At 45.4% G+C, this 16,084-nt stretch overlaps 1 protein-coding gene across 4 annotated transcripts in view; it reads right to left on the bottom strand.

Annotated features, from left to right (window-relative positions):
- Positions 1 to 221: 221 nt before the first annotated feature.
- The window catches only part of LOC147636623 (regulatory protein RecX family protein), a 93,864-nt gene continuing 78,001 nt past the window's right edge, over positions 222 to 16,084 (bottom strand). Inside the window, exons 4-6 of one of the 4 annotated variants that reach the window (XM_086800069.1) lie at positions 9,253 to 9,340; positions 8,948 to 9,020; positions 1,002 to 1,129 (exon numbers count right to left, since the gene is read on the bottom strand). In XM_086800069.1, coding sequence (XP_086656195.1) covers positions 8,979 to 9,020; positions 9,253 to 9,340 — 130 coding nt within the window. In that variant the 3' untranslated portion in view covers positions 1,002 to 1,129; positions 8,948 to 8,978. Of the gene's footprint in view, positions 1,130 to 8,947; positions 9,021 to 9,224; positions 9,341 to 16,084 lie in introns of all 4 variants that reach the window. The other 3 variants (XM_086800068.1, XM_086800067.1, XM_086800070.1) reach the window with 3 other exon arrangements.

Raw genomic sequence — 16,084 nt, 5'->3', positions numbered from 1 at the left:
TCTTACATGCATACTACTTTTGAGGATATTATCGATACCAACTGAAATTTTATTGCTAAAATCTTATTTCGATATTGAAAATATAATCAATTCGTTATATCAAGCAAAAACACAGAATTTTGTGAAAGCAACAAAATAATATTCTTATACTTAGTTCTTTCCTCTTCCTCCCTTGGATTGAAATGTGATATAATAACAAATACTTTTACACACAACATATCACATTTATTCACATATCACAATTTTTTTGTTTTGTTTTTTGAGCTGAGGTCAACTGGGCACAGAAATATACCATAATGTTTTACATTTGTGTTATCACATCACACTGAGGATAGAGCTCAGCCCCGTGTTGTGGATGGACTGAACAAAGGATGCTACATGTCACATTAGCAGTAGGGGTTTGCACCACATTAGGATCATTTTGAAAATGGGTGCACAGCTACAGCATCAAAGAAGTACAAGCATGAGACTGATGTCAACTCAGTAATCTGTTTTCTTCATGAATTACATCATGATTGTGGCAGGTTTTTCAATAACCATCCCACCCCTACCACCAATAAATGTGCAAAAACTTTACATATTTAGACTTTCATAGCCATTTAAGCCACAAACACAAGTACCATAGAAACCATCACTGCATGGGCTACAAGGCAATGGATGGAGGGTGGAGGACATTTTAGTTTTCCCACAGTCAAGGACAAGCTCACAAAACCCTCTGCTCTGCAGAGCTAATGTTTTTGTACAATGCCTAAAAAAGTAAGCTCAAGCTTAGCTCTTCATGTGTCTTGCTTTCTGAAGAAAACCGGATTCACTTCCCCCCCTCAATGTGAGCTTTCTGCTGCAGAGAGTTCAACACAGTTCTAATCACTTTGTAGCTGAAGCCCCGATACTGCAGCCAAGAAACCATTCTGCGGACCTTAGTATCGTTGGTTGCATTCCTTCCGCGGTTCCATTGCTTGGTGGCCTGCACTAATAGCTGTTCCATTGCAGTTTTTGACATTTCAATCAAGCTGGACTCTGAGTCATTTTCCGATTCCCCATGCTGCTCAAATTCATTTTCATCCTCACGGAAAACACCATTGATAGCTACCTGAATGACATCATCACTGATGCCTCTCTGTTTAAGTCCCTGTCAACAGAAGGCAGTGTCAGAGAGCTGCTTTACAAAAAAGAACAGACAAAATTACTACTCGTGGCAACCAAAACAACGAAAAAAATAGATATGCATATATAATCATATAATTATGACAACTTAAACAACTCAGGCACCCCCACCCTCACCACTTAGCAAAAAAGATCAAAAAATACGAGAATGGCTACTCACTCTGCACCCAGAGAGGGGCTGGGGAAGCTAAGTTCTCTGCCAATTGCCATAAGCTTGCTGCATGATCAAGCAGTTGCTTCTCTTCTTGGCCTAAATACCCGTAAGGCTTTTCATGGGCTGAGGGCTGAGGGCTGAGAAGCAGTGCTTTTTGCTTAGCACCCAGCTCTAAGGCTGATTTGCAGCTTATGCACGTCTCCCAAGGCAGACCAAGTTGTTGTGCACAGCTCCCAAGTAGGCTCTGCAACAGTGTGTAAATCTAGAGGCAAAGAACAAGGCTGGTTCAGTGCTCTATTGCCAGCAGCAGCCCACAAGTGCAATCGGTTCGGCATTGGCATCTGTTAAGCTGCCGTCTCCGGTTCAGACATCAGCGGACTAGTTGGTCACAATCTGGACACAATCCGGCCGAGTGTTTGACATTGACTAACTAGTACTCCAACAGTGTCCAGAAGGCATAGCTAGGAAAAGCAGAGCTACAAAGGCAGTGTGCTCCTGGGGTCTAAGTTGGATTACCAGGCAGTCACGTCACTCACACCAGGGGATCTCCTGTAGTTGTGCTATTGAGTCACGGCCACGAGATTGTCAATGAGAGTTGCATGCAGTTTAGCATTGACACAGAGCTGATTTCTAAGAGTTCCTTTTTAGCGTGTTTGTCAGAATATGCGGATTCTGTGTGACCTAGCACCCCCAAAGCTTTGTAAAAGTTTTTCCCTTTTGGAGTAAAGAAACCAGAAAAAGGGAAGGGGGGAACGGACCGTGCCAGACCTGCCTCCACAATGGTCCCGAGGTAACAACCGGACAGGCCCCAAAGTCAGAAGTGAAAAAGCGCAAAATCTGCCACCAAACTTGCAACGCCTTTGGGCAATCCTAAAGGCAATGTCGCTAAGTCTCATGGGCATCACCGCCCTGACCACACAAGGCAAAGCAATGGCAATTGCAAGAACCAAGTGCCCACCGCAAGACTCCTGTGGACAATCAGCCATAGGAAGGGTGGGTTGAAAGCTGTCCTAGAGCCTCCTCCAGAAGTCCTCAAAGAATGAACAACTTCGGATGTGCCATCAAATCTCGCGCAATTGAATCTGTTGACAGTGTGGCAGAGTACTCAAAAGAATGCAAAACCAAGGTGCTCCGAAAGACTACTCGAGGGAGATTTATATACCACTGCACCAAACGCCACAAGGTTCCCTTCGTCACTGGAGAGGAAGGCCGCCGTGTCATCAACCACCCCTAAATCCAAGAGCTCCTCCAGAGTCCGAATGGGCAGTCGAAGGCCCTAGAAACGTCTATTCTATGCACCAAGAAAGTTGCTCATGCATTCCGCCACGAACAAAATGAGAAAGGGAACCAGGGGCAGCCTTGGCCCACAGATCTAGAGATGGAAAAGTGCTCCCCTAACACCCTTAATAAGAACGTGACTGTGAGTTGAGGAGAGGGTTGTAACAGCATAGGTTTCCCAGTTTTCTTTCTTAGACAAATTTTGTTTCCAAGAGTGGCAACGTCCGAGGAGGGGAAGTACGTTACGTACCTAGTGCTAATCCTCGAGATTAGTGGCCTAATCTGGCAAGGTTAGGGAAGCCCTGGGATTAGGAGAAAGCAGGCTAATTCGCACAGCTAAGGTTAGTATAAATAACTGCATGTGTACTGGCTATTTATAACTATTTAGTTATTTATTGCAACAGTGGACACTATAAGTGAAAATGGGTTATTGTTGTCATAACCTCACTATTGGTCAGCGTTCCCAAGACTCCAGCTATGTGTGTGGCAGAGCTTAGATCGGCATGCCAAAGGACTAGCATGGATCTATGGGAGTCACACCTTAGCCCCTGGCAGGGGGGTGGTTCAAAGCATAGAACCGACAATTGGGAGGTGAGCTAGCCTGCACCCTTCTCAGGGCATTTGTACTAATCACACATGTTTTGTGTTTAGGAGATCCGTGGGATTGTAACAGGCTAAGACCACCTGCACCCATGTAGCAAAAAATCCCATCCTAAGCATAGTGCCCTCAAGAGAAGCACAATCCACACTATCATAGGCTTTCTCAAAATCTAAGAAAAGCACCACCAAGTCCTCCTAGTAGATCCTGGCTACAATTGTTGCCTTGCAAAAGGTGAAGATATTATCCAGGATGGTCCTATCCTCGATGAAACGTGTCCAAGTACAAGGATACTAATCACACGTGTTTTGCGTTTAGGAGATCCGTGGGGTTGTAACATGCTGAGACCCCCCGCACCCATGTAGTCGAAAATCCCATCACCACCAAGTCCTCCTAGTAGATCCTGGCTACAATTGTTGCCAGGATCTAGAAAAGCACCACCAAGTCCTCTTAGTAGATCCTGGCTACAATTGTTGCCTTGCAAAAGGTGAAGATGTTATCCAGGATGGTCCTATCCTCGATGAAACGTGTCCAAGTACAAGGATACTAATCACACGTGTTTTGCGTTTAGGAGATCCGTGGGGTTGTAACATGCTGAGACCCCCCGCACCCATGCAGTCGAAAATCCCATCCTGAACATGGTGCCCTTGAGAAAAGCGCAATCGACACTGTCATAGGCTTTCTCAAAATCTAAGTGAAGCACCGCCAAGTCCTCCAAGCAAATCCTCGCTGCAATTGTTGCCTTGCAAAAGGTGAAGATGTTATCCAAGATGCTCCTATCCTCGATGAAACCTATCTGAGTACAATGGATGAAGTCTGGGACGTAAGGCTAGAGGTATCTGCTGATGGCTTTGGCGAGGGTTTTGGAGGTAGTCGGTCCCGCCCCCCTCCTTGGGGAGAGATGGATCAACCTCAGAAAGCCGTTCGGGCATGACTCCAAATGCCATGTTCTCATTGAAGGCACTCCCCAAGCGAGTCTTCATGAGATCCCAATACCACACGAAGAGCGACCCTAGAAGGCCATCCTCCATCCTTGCCTAGACACTTTCCACACATGGAAGTGTCCAAGCAATTGGTACCTAGTTGAGAGACTCAATCTGGCGTCGGCTCTCATCTTCTCTCTTAAGTAAAGTGGATTTTGCATAAACTCATAGGTTTAAAGAAGGCTTTGTTGCATGTTACAACAGTCGACCACACCATCCTTTCCTAGACCGACATCTTCCCACAGGAAAGATGTTGGTCCCTAGCTGAGAGGAGACAAGAGTTGGTCCTTTAGTTGCGAGTGAGAGACTAATGTTGACCAGCAAGATAATCAGCACATTAATGATGAGGATTAACAAGATGATTAAAGAGGGAATTAAGGACGAAGACACAAGAGTTGTGGAAAGCATATTTGTATTATTTTATTTGTTCCGAAGGAGAGGCCCCCCTTTACAAGGTGTGTGCATATGCTGCCACCACACATGCCACATGTTGGCATGATGCCAAGTGTGTCCCTAAGAGGTGTCACCTTTACACATCATTGCTTACATAAGATCCTTCTAAGGGGCTGTCTCCACACATAAATGAACCTACACACCAATGGTTGTTCACACACACTAGAATCGCTTTATCTAAGCCCCAGTTCACGCAAGTGCTAGTTTACACAACCACCTAACATTCATTTACTGACCCATTACACATTCTCACTACCGTGAATGTGAATACCCTTGTAGTGGTAATGCGGTAATGCGTGTATGTACAGAGTCATGTCCCAAAATGACAGGAAGCCCAAGACTTGTCAAAAAGCCTTGAAATTTACTCTTGAACGCTCTTTCTTCTTTGTCCTTGAAGCTTGGCCTACTACTGACGAGTCATCTGCAGAGGATGGATGTCCAGCACCGGTTTTGTCTTCAACTTTGGTTGTGAATGGTGCTTTGTACTCAGCTCCACAAGAAGTTTGTTGTGTTTCAAAGTTCCCTGTTGAATTTGAACAGCTCCAAGCACCAACTACTCCCTAGAATAGCAAAATCCAAAGTCCAAGAGAACCTGTATCTAGGAGATACCCAAGTCTTGGGCTTTTGTCGGCTCTTAGGATCTCTTCTCATGGAGGTTTTCACTCTCTCTCTCTCTCTCTCACACACACACACGCACACACATATATATATTATGTAAGTTGCGAGCTTTTTTTTCTTGGGTGATGATGTGGCACACACGTGAGCCTACGTGATGATGTGGTACTCTTTTTTTGTGATGATGTTGCACACATGAGCCTACATGATGATGTGACAAACGTAAGCCTACATGCTAATGTGTCACTTTTTTCCCCACAATTTTTTTGGTGATGATGTGCTCCACAACTAATGGCCAATGCTGACGTTGGGAACTTACAACCAATGAAACCTCTGCACAAAGCATCTAGCCCATACACACTCAATGGTAGCTATAAATGTTGCCCTATACTTAGCCTCACAGCTAGACGTGGCCGTTGTCGGTTGTTTCTTGCTAAGCAATGATATGCATGAACCACCATGAAGAAACAAAATCCGCTAGTGAATACTCTGGTATCGTAACATCCTCCCACATGTAGTTGTGCTCTCACCACCTGCAGGAGCAAGAACCACCATGAAGAAACAAAATCCGCTAGTGGATACTCTGGTATCGTAACATCCTCCCACATGTAGTTGTGCTCTCACTACCTGCAGGAGCAGGAGCAGGAGCGGAAAACTGGCAAGGGAGGACGGACCTCCTCACCAGTAACCATAGCCCATAGGCCCTTGGCAACCAGCAGGTGCCTCATCATATATGCCCAGAATGGATAGTTTGTCCCATCCAATTTGTCCTCAGCTGTAAGCATGCCAAATACATCATTGCCAGCCATTGTTCATGCAAACAAGTTCTCTAACCCACACATTGTGCAAGTGTCCAAGCACACTGCTAATGCAATATCCACTGAATGCAACCAAAAAGGCTGCCAAGTGGCCCCTAATGGCTGTAAACTTGCAAATGTAATGAAAAAGCAAGTGTAGGGATAGAGATTACTGGCCAATTACTGCAATTAATGCTTTAGAATGCCAATATTGCGAAAAGCCCCAATTTTTGTTGATGTCGAATGGTCCAATTGTTGCAATTTCTCCTCAAAGCCCCAAAATCTGATGCCGATTTTTGAAGAATCTCTGAATTCGATGCCGATTTTTGACTCCCCCATATTTGGACTTGATTTTTTTGAGAAGCCCCAAGTTCTGGCAGGAGAGGGCATTGCTACAACAAAGGAGGTGGTGTCAGTTTGCTTCGTGTTGGTGACGCCTGCTCTAACGGGTTGTCCACGTGGCTGTGAGCTAGTTGCCTAGATGGCGGGCACGGCCTGTGTGAACTGGACGGCGGGGTTGCGAGTAGCTAGACGGCAGGCGCGGCTTCTGTGAACTGGACAGCGTGCGTACCTGGAGGGTGGGTCCGAGTGAGCAGCTGGACAACGGGCACAGGCTATGTGAAGTTTGAACACACACGCACTGAACTATGCGAAGACCTACTGAGAAATGGCTAGCTATCCGCGCAAGCCACAAAGTGGGCTAATCTCCACCGGCTCGGGAGCAAGCACCGCTCACAAGCTGGCCATTGGTGGTTCTCCACGCACTAGCGCTGCCCATTCAGGAGGTGGTACGGGCTGCACTAGGGCCGCCAAGAGTGGCTGAGCAGAGTGGTGGCGAGCAAGCCGCTCTGGACTCCAGCATGGCGAGACGGGTGGCTCATACAGGAGCACACACAGCAGCTCAAAGGCCAAGGCAACAGCGCACAGCAGGAATGGCTAGCTCCGAGAATGACATGCTCTGATACCAAATGTTGAACCTATGTTGGACCTGTATTAGGGTTAGCAGCAGCAGTACACAGTACGCATACACAGTGAAGCACTCGTGACGGAGAGATGGCACATAGCTCGATTAGATTTTCCTGGAGTGAGTGTACAAAAAACAAGTACAAAGATAAGGACACACCATAAGCGAAATAAGAGGGTGTTTTAGTGCATGAGGGAAAAAACCTGGTGGTGAGGAAAAAAGTATTGCGGCTGGTCCTAGAGTGTTCACACACCACTGCCCATGACAGATGTCTACACCATCTACCTCAAGGATGAACAATCGAGAGTGAATTTCATCCATGGTCTAGGCACAAATCATCTTGTCACATGACAATACAATATATCCATTCTACAAGCTCATCTCAATTATATAGTCACTTATCAGTTATAAATAACTATAACTTATGGAATTATTGACTTTTGAGTCTTATCCACTATAATCAGCCTACTTTCTAATCTTTTGGCCCCCTAACTCACAGATTTACCTCACGTTAGCCTCAGGTACATAACAGCCTTGATGGCATGCTGTAGATTGTGGGCTATGCATGAGCTTCATGCTATACACAAATTGTGAATTGTGCATGGATTGCCTAAAAACTAATTGCATAATGTTTTTTTTCCATAAGTAGTATAAGAACAATTTTGTTTGCAAAAAAAGGATTAAGGCCTTGTAAGGAGAATCGGCAAAACCCTTGCAAGATGGCCAAAACCCCAGAATCATTGCAAAATGGCCAGAACCTATAACCATCTCAAGATGGCCAAAACCCTAGAGCCATCGCAAGATGGCCAAACCCCAGAACCATCTCAAGAACCCGAACCATTGCAAGATGGCCAAATCCCAAAACCATCTCAAGATGCCCATAAACGCAGAACCATCGCAAGATGGCCAAAATTCATGTACCAAGAACTCAAGAATAATTTTGAGAGAAAACTACAAAAGCATGAAACTACGTCATCTTATGCTTGATTATCATGAAGAAGTATGGATATTTGGTTTCCTCACGTTTTAAGATATAACTTGAAGTCAAGGATGACTTTCTTCCAAAGGGGAGGATTGTCATGACACTAAAGAATCAAGCTGACACTAAAGAATCAAGTCTTTTTTTGAGATAAGAGAGCGAAATCAATCACTGAGAGCTTTGTAACATTGAATACCATATAGAAGTCTAAAGTTTTTATGTGGAACCTTTCCACAAAGAAAAATAGAAGAAAGTTAGTTTTTTAAAATTAATATAGAGAAGTAGTACTGTCCAATTCATTCCCAAAAGAAAAACTACTACTTCAAGAAACAAAAGTTTCTTCTTGTAAATATAATAAGAGAGAAACCTATGCAGAGCCTGCTCTCCCCCCCCTTCTCCCCATCTCTTGTAAGACTAATGGCATTTACCCATCCACCCTCGTACTCACCTCTAGCAAGATTAATGAAATCCCACCCTTGATCTAGGAAGGGGTTCCTGGCCACAGCCTTAGGTGCAAAGTCCCATGGCCAAGTCCTAGCCTTGTGGGCAACAATTTCAAAGTTTTTATTGTAATGTTTTACTTATCTATGAGGTTTTAAGTTTGCTTTAAAGCTAATCATGTTGATTAAGGATGGATTAGTTGAGCCTAGAGTAGTGTGGGGTTGCTATGCACATATCCGCTCCATTGCCATCTGGGCCTGTCCACTACCAGACAGCCTACAGAATCCCACAAGCTGACAACACTGCCACCCATGCCACCCGGTCTGTCCACCCAGCACCCGTTGCTTCTGGTGCTGGTCAGCATGCTCCCACATGGAGCAGGGATCGGAGAATCCAAGGGATAAAAAGGCCAAAATGCCTGACAAAGACCTGGTCTCTTTATTATTATCTAATACGATATGCATTAAAAAAAACCAGTCCAAATCATGAACACGCCTTGCAACTCCATGCCATGGACCTACATTGAGATGATGTAGCTCGAGTAAAGAATGGTTAAAGAAATTTGTGCCTTCCTTGCATTTCCATACTATGGACCTACATTGAGTTAGGAAAGAATGATTAAATAAATTTGTGCATTCCTTGCTATCATCCTATGCATACACACTTATAAACAAAACAAAAACAAGACAAAGGACCGATCCATTTTCTAAAAACCCATGCAGGCGAAAAATCAGAGATTGTGCATGTTGTTTTTATTTTTCACATTCCATTTGAATATGTTCTTGTACAGTATAATACTTTAAAAGGTGGTGCAATGCTTTGCTACCAGCCTGATCCGTTGTGGTCCCCAACTTCCAGAATTCCATCTCGCACGTGAGAACGTTTCGGCATAATCTAAATCACTCTGCATTCCACTACCACAAGCAAAATATTAACACAATTGCACACGAGAAGAAGAATACAAAGAACAAAATAAATTTACGCTTCACAAAAGGAAAATTTAAAAAAATGTTCCGGAGATATATTTGCATACTTTTACACGAATCCCATGAAACATCACATCTTAGGCCATGTGACTTTTTTATTTGGAGAATTTACTTACCATAATAAGAAAATACTAAAGAGTAGGAGTGCTCAAATGGGTGCATGCACTCAGCTCGCTGAAGCTTTCGCTCCCCCCCTGCTTGCGCTGCCGCCTGCACGCACATCCCCCTCCCCGCCCTCGCGTCTGCTTCCCCCCGCCTGCCCCGTCCTCTCCGCCCTCGCATCTGCTCCCCCGCCTGGTCTTCTCGCGCCCCCCGCCCCTGTTCTTTCGCGCACGCCGCCCCCTGCTCCGCCTCCTTCGCTCCCCCCTGCGCCTCCCCTTCCTTCGCGACCCACCCCCCCTCCGCCTGCCTCCGCCCTCTTCCCCCCACCCCTCTTTTCGCGTTTCCTCCGCCCCCCCCCAGCCCCTTTTGCCGCCTCTGCCTTACGCCCCTCCCCCACCCCTTTTCGCGTTTCTTTCCGCCCCCCCTCTGTTTTCAGCCCCTTCCCCCTCTGTCTCCCCCCTCCCCCTCTGTCTTCCGCCTTTCCCCTCCCCGCTCCGCCTTTTGTGCAGCTCGGCTCTTGCAGGACTTTCCGCATTCGCTTCGCCTTCGACTCAGCTTCAGACACTGATGGAGACTCCTCCCGCCCCACCTCAGATGGACTCTTCCGCAGCCCCCTCGCCCGCCCCTGAGGATTCTCCCATCAGGCTTTCTCTTTCGCCAGAAGAGGAAGCGAGCCTCGCCGCAGAGGTGGAACGCCTCCAGGCACATTCCACCATCTGCCGTATAGTCGGCACTCGCCCCTGAATGGGAGAAGAAGAATTTTAGGGTTAGAGATTCATGTGTGGGAGACATACACAGAGAAGCAAGGGAGAGAGAGAGAGAGAGAGTTGTGGGGATAAGTCAACTCATCAAGGAATGTGAGTGTGTGACTCCCCTATCACACATGTATATTGCACTAGTACACATAGTGCACTTAGTACATTAAAAGTACTAAGTGTACTATGTACTATAACTTATGGGCTTGTACACACTATAAGGGTGGGCATTATGCCTTTACCCCAACAACCTCCCACTTAAAGGCAAAGTGCCCTTAAGTAAAGGAAAAGAAAAAACAGCATGTACATGATAATATACAAGGCCATATCAAGGCTAAAACTGGCCTCATCCAATGCCCATCAAGTGTCTGCAATGAGCAAACCGCTCCGGAGGCAAACTTTTTGTCAACAGATCAGCCGGGTTGTCATCCGTGTGAATCTTAACAAGCTGAATTTGCTTGTTCTCTATCACCTCTCTGATGAGGTGATACTTCACATCCACATGCTTCGTCTTTGCATGAAAGACAGGGTTCTTTGCCAACTGGATGGCACTCTGACTGTCACAATGCAACAATGGAATATCCCCTGTATAGCCCAAATCAACCACTAACCGAGATAGCCATAATGCCTCCTTGCAAGCCTCTGTGGCTGCAATATACTCGGCCTCTGTAGTAGATAAGGCTGTGCACTTCTGCATCCTGGATATCCATGACACAGCACCTCCTGTGAATGTAAATACATAACCGGTAGTAGACTTCCGGTTATCTGGATGACCGGCATAATCCGAATCCGTGTAACCATGCACTAATGCATCCTGTTTGCCAAAACAAATGCACATATCCTATGTGCCCTTCAGGTATCTCATGACACCTTTCACTGCTTCCCAATGCTTCTTGCCAGGTTTAGCCATGTATCTAGAAACTACTCCCACTGCAAATGCAATGTCCGGCCTAGTAGCAACCATGGCATACATGAGACTGCCACAAGCTGAAGCATACGGAACCTTGGCCATATCCCTGTCTCTATCCGACTGTGGGCTGTCCATAGCACTGAGTTTCACATATGGAGGCAAAGGAGTACTAGTCTTCTTCCCCCCGTCCATATTGAACCTCTGCAAGACTTTGCCAATGTATTCCTTCTGAGACAAATACAACACATGCTGATTTCTGTCCCGAAGTATCCGCATACCCAAAATGTGATTTGCATCACCCAAATCCTTCATATCAAAGGTTTCATGCAGCCTCTTCTTCAAAGCATCCATCTCTTTACGAGATTTCCCGGCAATCAACATATCATCAACATACAAGATGAGGATCAAGAGACTGCCATCCAAAGCTTTCTTGGTGTACAAGCAGTGATCTATGTCACTTCTCCTGAATTTCTGGGATTTCATGAATGTATCAAATTTATGATACCATTCCCTTGGTGCTTGTTTGAGCCCATAAAGACTCTTTTTCAGCTTGCATACAAGCTTCTCCTTTCCACTCACTACATAACCCTCTGGCTGCTGCATATATATCTCCTCATGGAGATCACCGTGAAGAAAAGCAGTCTTCACATCCATCTAAATCAAGTCCAGATCATCATGCGCAACCAAAGCTAACACAGCTCTAAGTGTGGTCATTTTGACCACTGGAGAGAAGATCTCATCAAAGTCCACACCATATTCCTGCTTGAAGCCCTTAGCCACTAACCTGGCTTTGTATCTTGGCTTTGCATCTGGTGCAACTTTGAGCCTGTAAACTCATTTGCATGGCAAAACCTTCTTGCCTGCAGGCAAATGCACCAACTTCCATGTTCCATTTTTATGCAGAGAATCCATCTCTGACTTCATGGCACGCTCCCAAAGAGCCTTGTCTGCCCTCTGTAAAGCCTCCTTATAACATGAGGGCTCCCCACAGTCAATAAGCATCAAGTAGTCAACCCCTGGAACAAACCTGTCAGGGGCTCTGGAGAGTCTTGTGGACCTCCGTACCCAATGACCATCATTTGCAGGTTGCTGTCCAGCCTGCATATCACCCATTGGTGGCTCTTGTTCCATGCCATAAGGCTGAAAAATCATGCCCGGTATTTCCTCTAACTGTGGTATATCCATAGGGATATGTCTGGCTGTCCATTTGGACCATTTTCAGCACCATTTAAGGGCTGGTTTTCCTGCTGTAATGGCTGATTTACAGCCCTTGGTTGTTGTCCATGATGTCCATCATCATCAAAGATGACTCTGCTAGGCTCCTGTTGCCTTGCAGGCTCCTTATACATGCATGTTTCATCAAAAATGACATCATTGCTGCGTATAATCTTTCTATTCACGGGATCCCAAAGTCTATACCCCATTTCACCTCTGTCACCATATCCTAGGAATATGCATTTGTGAGACTTAGGATCAAGTTTGGTGCGCATTTCCCTGCGTATGTGCACGTACACAACGCAACCAAACACTCTCAAGTGCTTGTATGACGGAGGCTTCCCTGTCCATACTTCCTCTGGCACTTTCCCACCAAGCCTCGTGTTAGGTGACCTGTTTATAAGGGGAACGGCTGTCATAACAGCTTCAGCCCAAAAACCATGAGGTAACGCAGCATGTGACAACATAGAACGGACCTTCTCCTAAATAGTCCTGTTCATCCTCTCTGCTGTCCCGTTTTGTGGAGGATCATAAGGAGTAGAGAGCTCCCTCTTGATGCCTTTAGCATCACAAAAGTCCTGAAACTGTTTGGACATACACTCTCCACCATTGTCGGAACGCAAAGCCTTCAGTGTTTTGCCAGTTTGATTCTCAACAAGAGCAACAAACTTCTGAAACACTGAGAATGTATCACTCTTCAAACGAAGAGGATAAACCCACACCTTGCGTGTGGCATCATCAATAAAAGACACAAAATATTTTGCCCCTCCCAAAGAAAGCTGAGGCATCTCACATACATCTGTATGCACAAGCTCTAACTGAGCATCTTTCTGTCCAAGAGCTTTCTTGTGGGGGCACTGTAGTTGCCTACCATATATACATGTAGTTGCCTGCCATATATACAATGCTCACAAAACTGAAAACTTGAAAACTTTAGAGAAGGCAAGTAACCCAAACGAGACAATGGCTCCATTCCCTTGACACTCATGTGTCCCAACGGGCTATGACACATAGAGATTTCCGGCAGCTCGGTTGCATTTACATTAGCATGGTGACAACATGCATAAAGTAAAGAGTGTCCACCTTAGAGCCTCTGGCAACAACCAGTGAGCCCTTACTAATTTTCCACTTTCCACGACCAAATGTGGTAACATAATCAGCATCATCAAGCTGTCCAGTAGAAAGCAGATTCTTCTTGATCTCAGGCACATGCCTGACATCATGGAGCATAAGCTGTGAGCCATCTGAAAACACAAGCCTCACATCACCTCTGCCAAGAATCTTGCATGCATGGTTATCACCCAAATAAACCACTCCTTCATTGCCAGCAGTATACCTGACAAACAAGTCTCTGCAACCTGTGACATGAAAGGAGGCACCTGAATCAATGATCCATGAGTGCATACTATGACCACCTGTAAGAAGTGAATGGGCATCAAGTGAAGACGTAAATAGGACCTCATCCTCACTGTCACCTGCATGTGACACATTGATTTCTTCAATCTTGACTCCACTTTTGCCCTTTGGCTTTACATCTTTGGCTTCATCTTTGTCTTTGTCTTTGCCTTTTCCCTTTTCCTTTTGATCATTTTTCCATTTGTAGCATTGCTTTTTAATGTGTCCCTTCTTGCCACAATAATGGCATTCCAAGTCCTTTTTGGAGCGGGACTTGCTCCTTCCCCGTTCTTGGCTTTTACCCCTTTGTTGGGATCTCCCACGTGCATTCATTGCATTGGACTTTCCAACAGAGTTGTTTTTCCTGTTCATCTCTTCTTGAAGAAGAGCACCCTCAACATCTGCATATGACAGCATAGCATTCGAATTGCTAGTGGCTGTCCTGAATGTGTCCCAACTCTCTGGCAAAGTGCATAAGAGAAAAGTGGCTTTGAACTCATCGTCCATTGCCAACTTTTGATTAATGACTTGGCTGACAATACCATTAAACTCATTTAGATGGGCTGCCATAGACGCCCCTTCCTTCATCTGAAGACCTATGAGTTTCTTCAACCAATACACTTTGCTTGAGGCACTTTGCTGGGCATACAAGTCCTGCAATCTTTGCCACATTCCCCAAGCTGTCTTCTCTTCACGAATGCTGAAAAGTAAAGAGTCTGACACAAACAACATGATAGTAGATCTTGCCAGCTCATCCATATCTTCCCACTCTTCAGCAGTAAGAGAAGCGGACATTACACCCCTTTCTTTGATAGGCTTGTGCTCCTTCTTTTGGAGCAACACATTGTAGCACTGGGTTTGCCAAATATCATAATTATGCGAGCCTTCAAGCTTCTTGATGTGAAGCAATGAAGAGCTCTCACCTGTGGTTGCCATAGCAATATGCAACCTGTCAATGCCTGACTCCCTGCAAAATGTGCAAACACTGCACCAAAAGCACACAAAGTGCTCACAGTTGTTCTCCCAAGCTTTATCTCCCACTGCGGAAGCACAAATGCAACTCTACTCCCACTGTATGTGATGAAATCATCAAAATCTGGTTGCTGCAGTTTTAGGACAGCACCTTAAATGTGCTCTGTTGCCCTTCCAAAGTACTGTACAGCAGTACTAAGTGCTCACCTGTGATGTACCAAACCTGTACCGGCAAGTACAACAGCTGAAAATGAACCTTTTGCTCACTCAAATCAATGTGCAGCCATGCCAAAACTTGTACAAAGCTGTACCAAATCTGTACCAGCAGGTACAGTAGCAATAAATGCTCTCTTGGCTGTCCAAATGAGTGAAAATCAGACTTTTACAGTCCCGAACACTGCATACAACAGTTCCGAACAGAAATTGGGCAGAAGCCCCTTGATTTTAAGATCAATTGCTGATCATACATGGTACATTGACGCACATAAAGACATCCAGAGTCTTCGCGATGCTTCCCCCTGGCCACATATACATCAAATACATGAAAGCCCCTTGATTTACAGGCACATTGAGTGCTTGACAAGCATCAACACGTTGCCCAAAGCATCAACTGCGAATGCCTGCATGCAAATCAATTCAATCGGCACAAAAGCCCCTTGATTTGCACTGCAATTTGCTGCAATTTTGCCCGAATGTGCGATTTTTTACATCATACAGCATGTATGACTGCTTAACTGCACAATTACATCAAAAGCCCCAAATTTCGACATCCAATTTCCTGCAAATTGATCCTGATTGTGACCAATGTCACCCAATTTTGCCAATTTTGCTCAAAAATTGAGCAATTTGGCACCTGTACCTGCTCAATTGATGATTGTACCTGCTCAATTGCAAATCCCAAGAAAAATTGAAGCAAAATACCTTGTAATTTTCTGATTTTTTGTTTTTGTTGCAGAAAAAGGGGGGTTTGCTGATGCTGCTGCAGAATTAGTGCAGATGAAGGACTCCTTTGCAGCAGCCCGTGCGAATCTCTACAGTTCTCTGATGAGACCCTTTTCTGTGCCAAAGTGTGCTGCAGAAACGCAAGGAATACGAGGATCGATCTTCTTGAAGCTCTTCAAACAAAAAAAAGGTCTTCCTTCTCTGTGGAGAGTGGCTTCTGCGCCAAAAATGCTAGATGGGAGGAGGTGATCCGACACAAGAATTACTTGCGAGGGAAGCTCAACCATGGCATTCACACGAGGCCGCTACTGCTGTTGAGCTGGGCGCTTATGACTCCATGCTTGGCACCTTCGACGCCGATGTGAAGGTGGCGAGTGATAA

The sequence above is a fragment of the Cibotium barometz genome, chromosome 7, assembly GCF_041138505.1.
Source record: "Cibotium barometz isolate CiBa-2024 chromosome 7, ASM4113850v1, whole genome shotgun sequence".
In the NCBI taxonomy this organism is placed as follows: Eukaryota; Viridiplantae; Streptophyta; class Polypodiopsida; order Cyatheales; family Cibotiaceae; genus Cibotium; species Cibotium barometz.
This window is presented reverse-complemented; position numbering and strand designations above follow the sequence as displayed.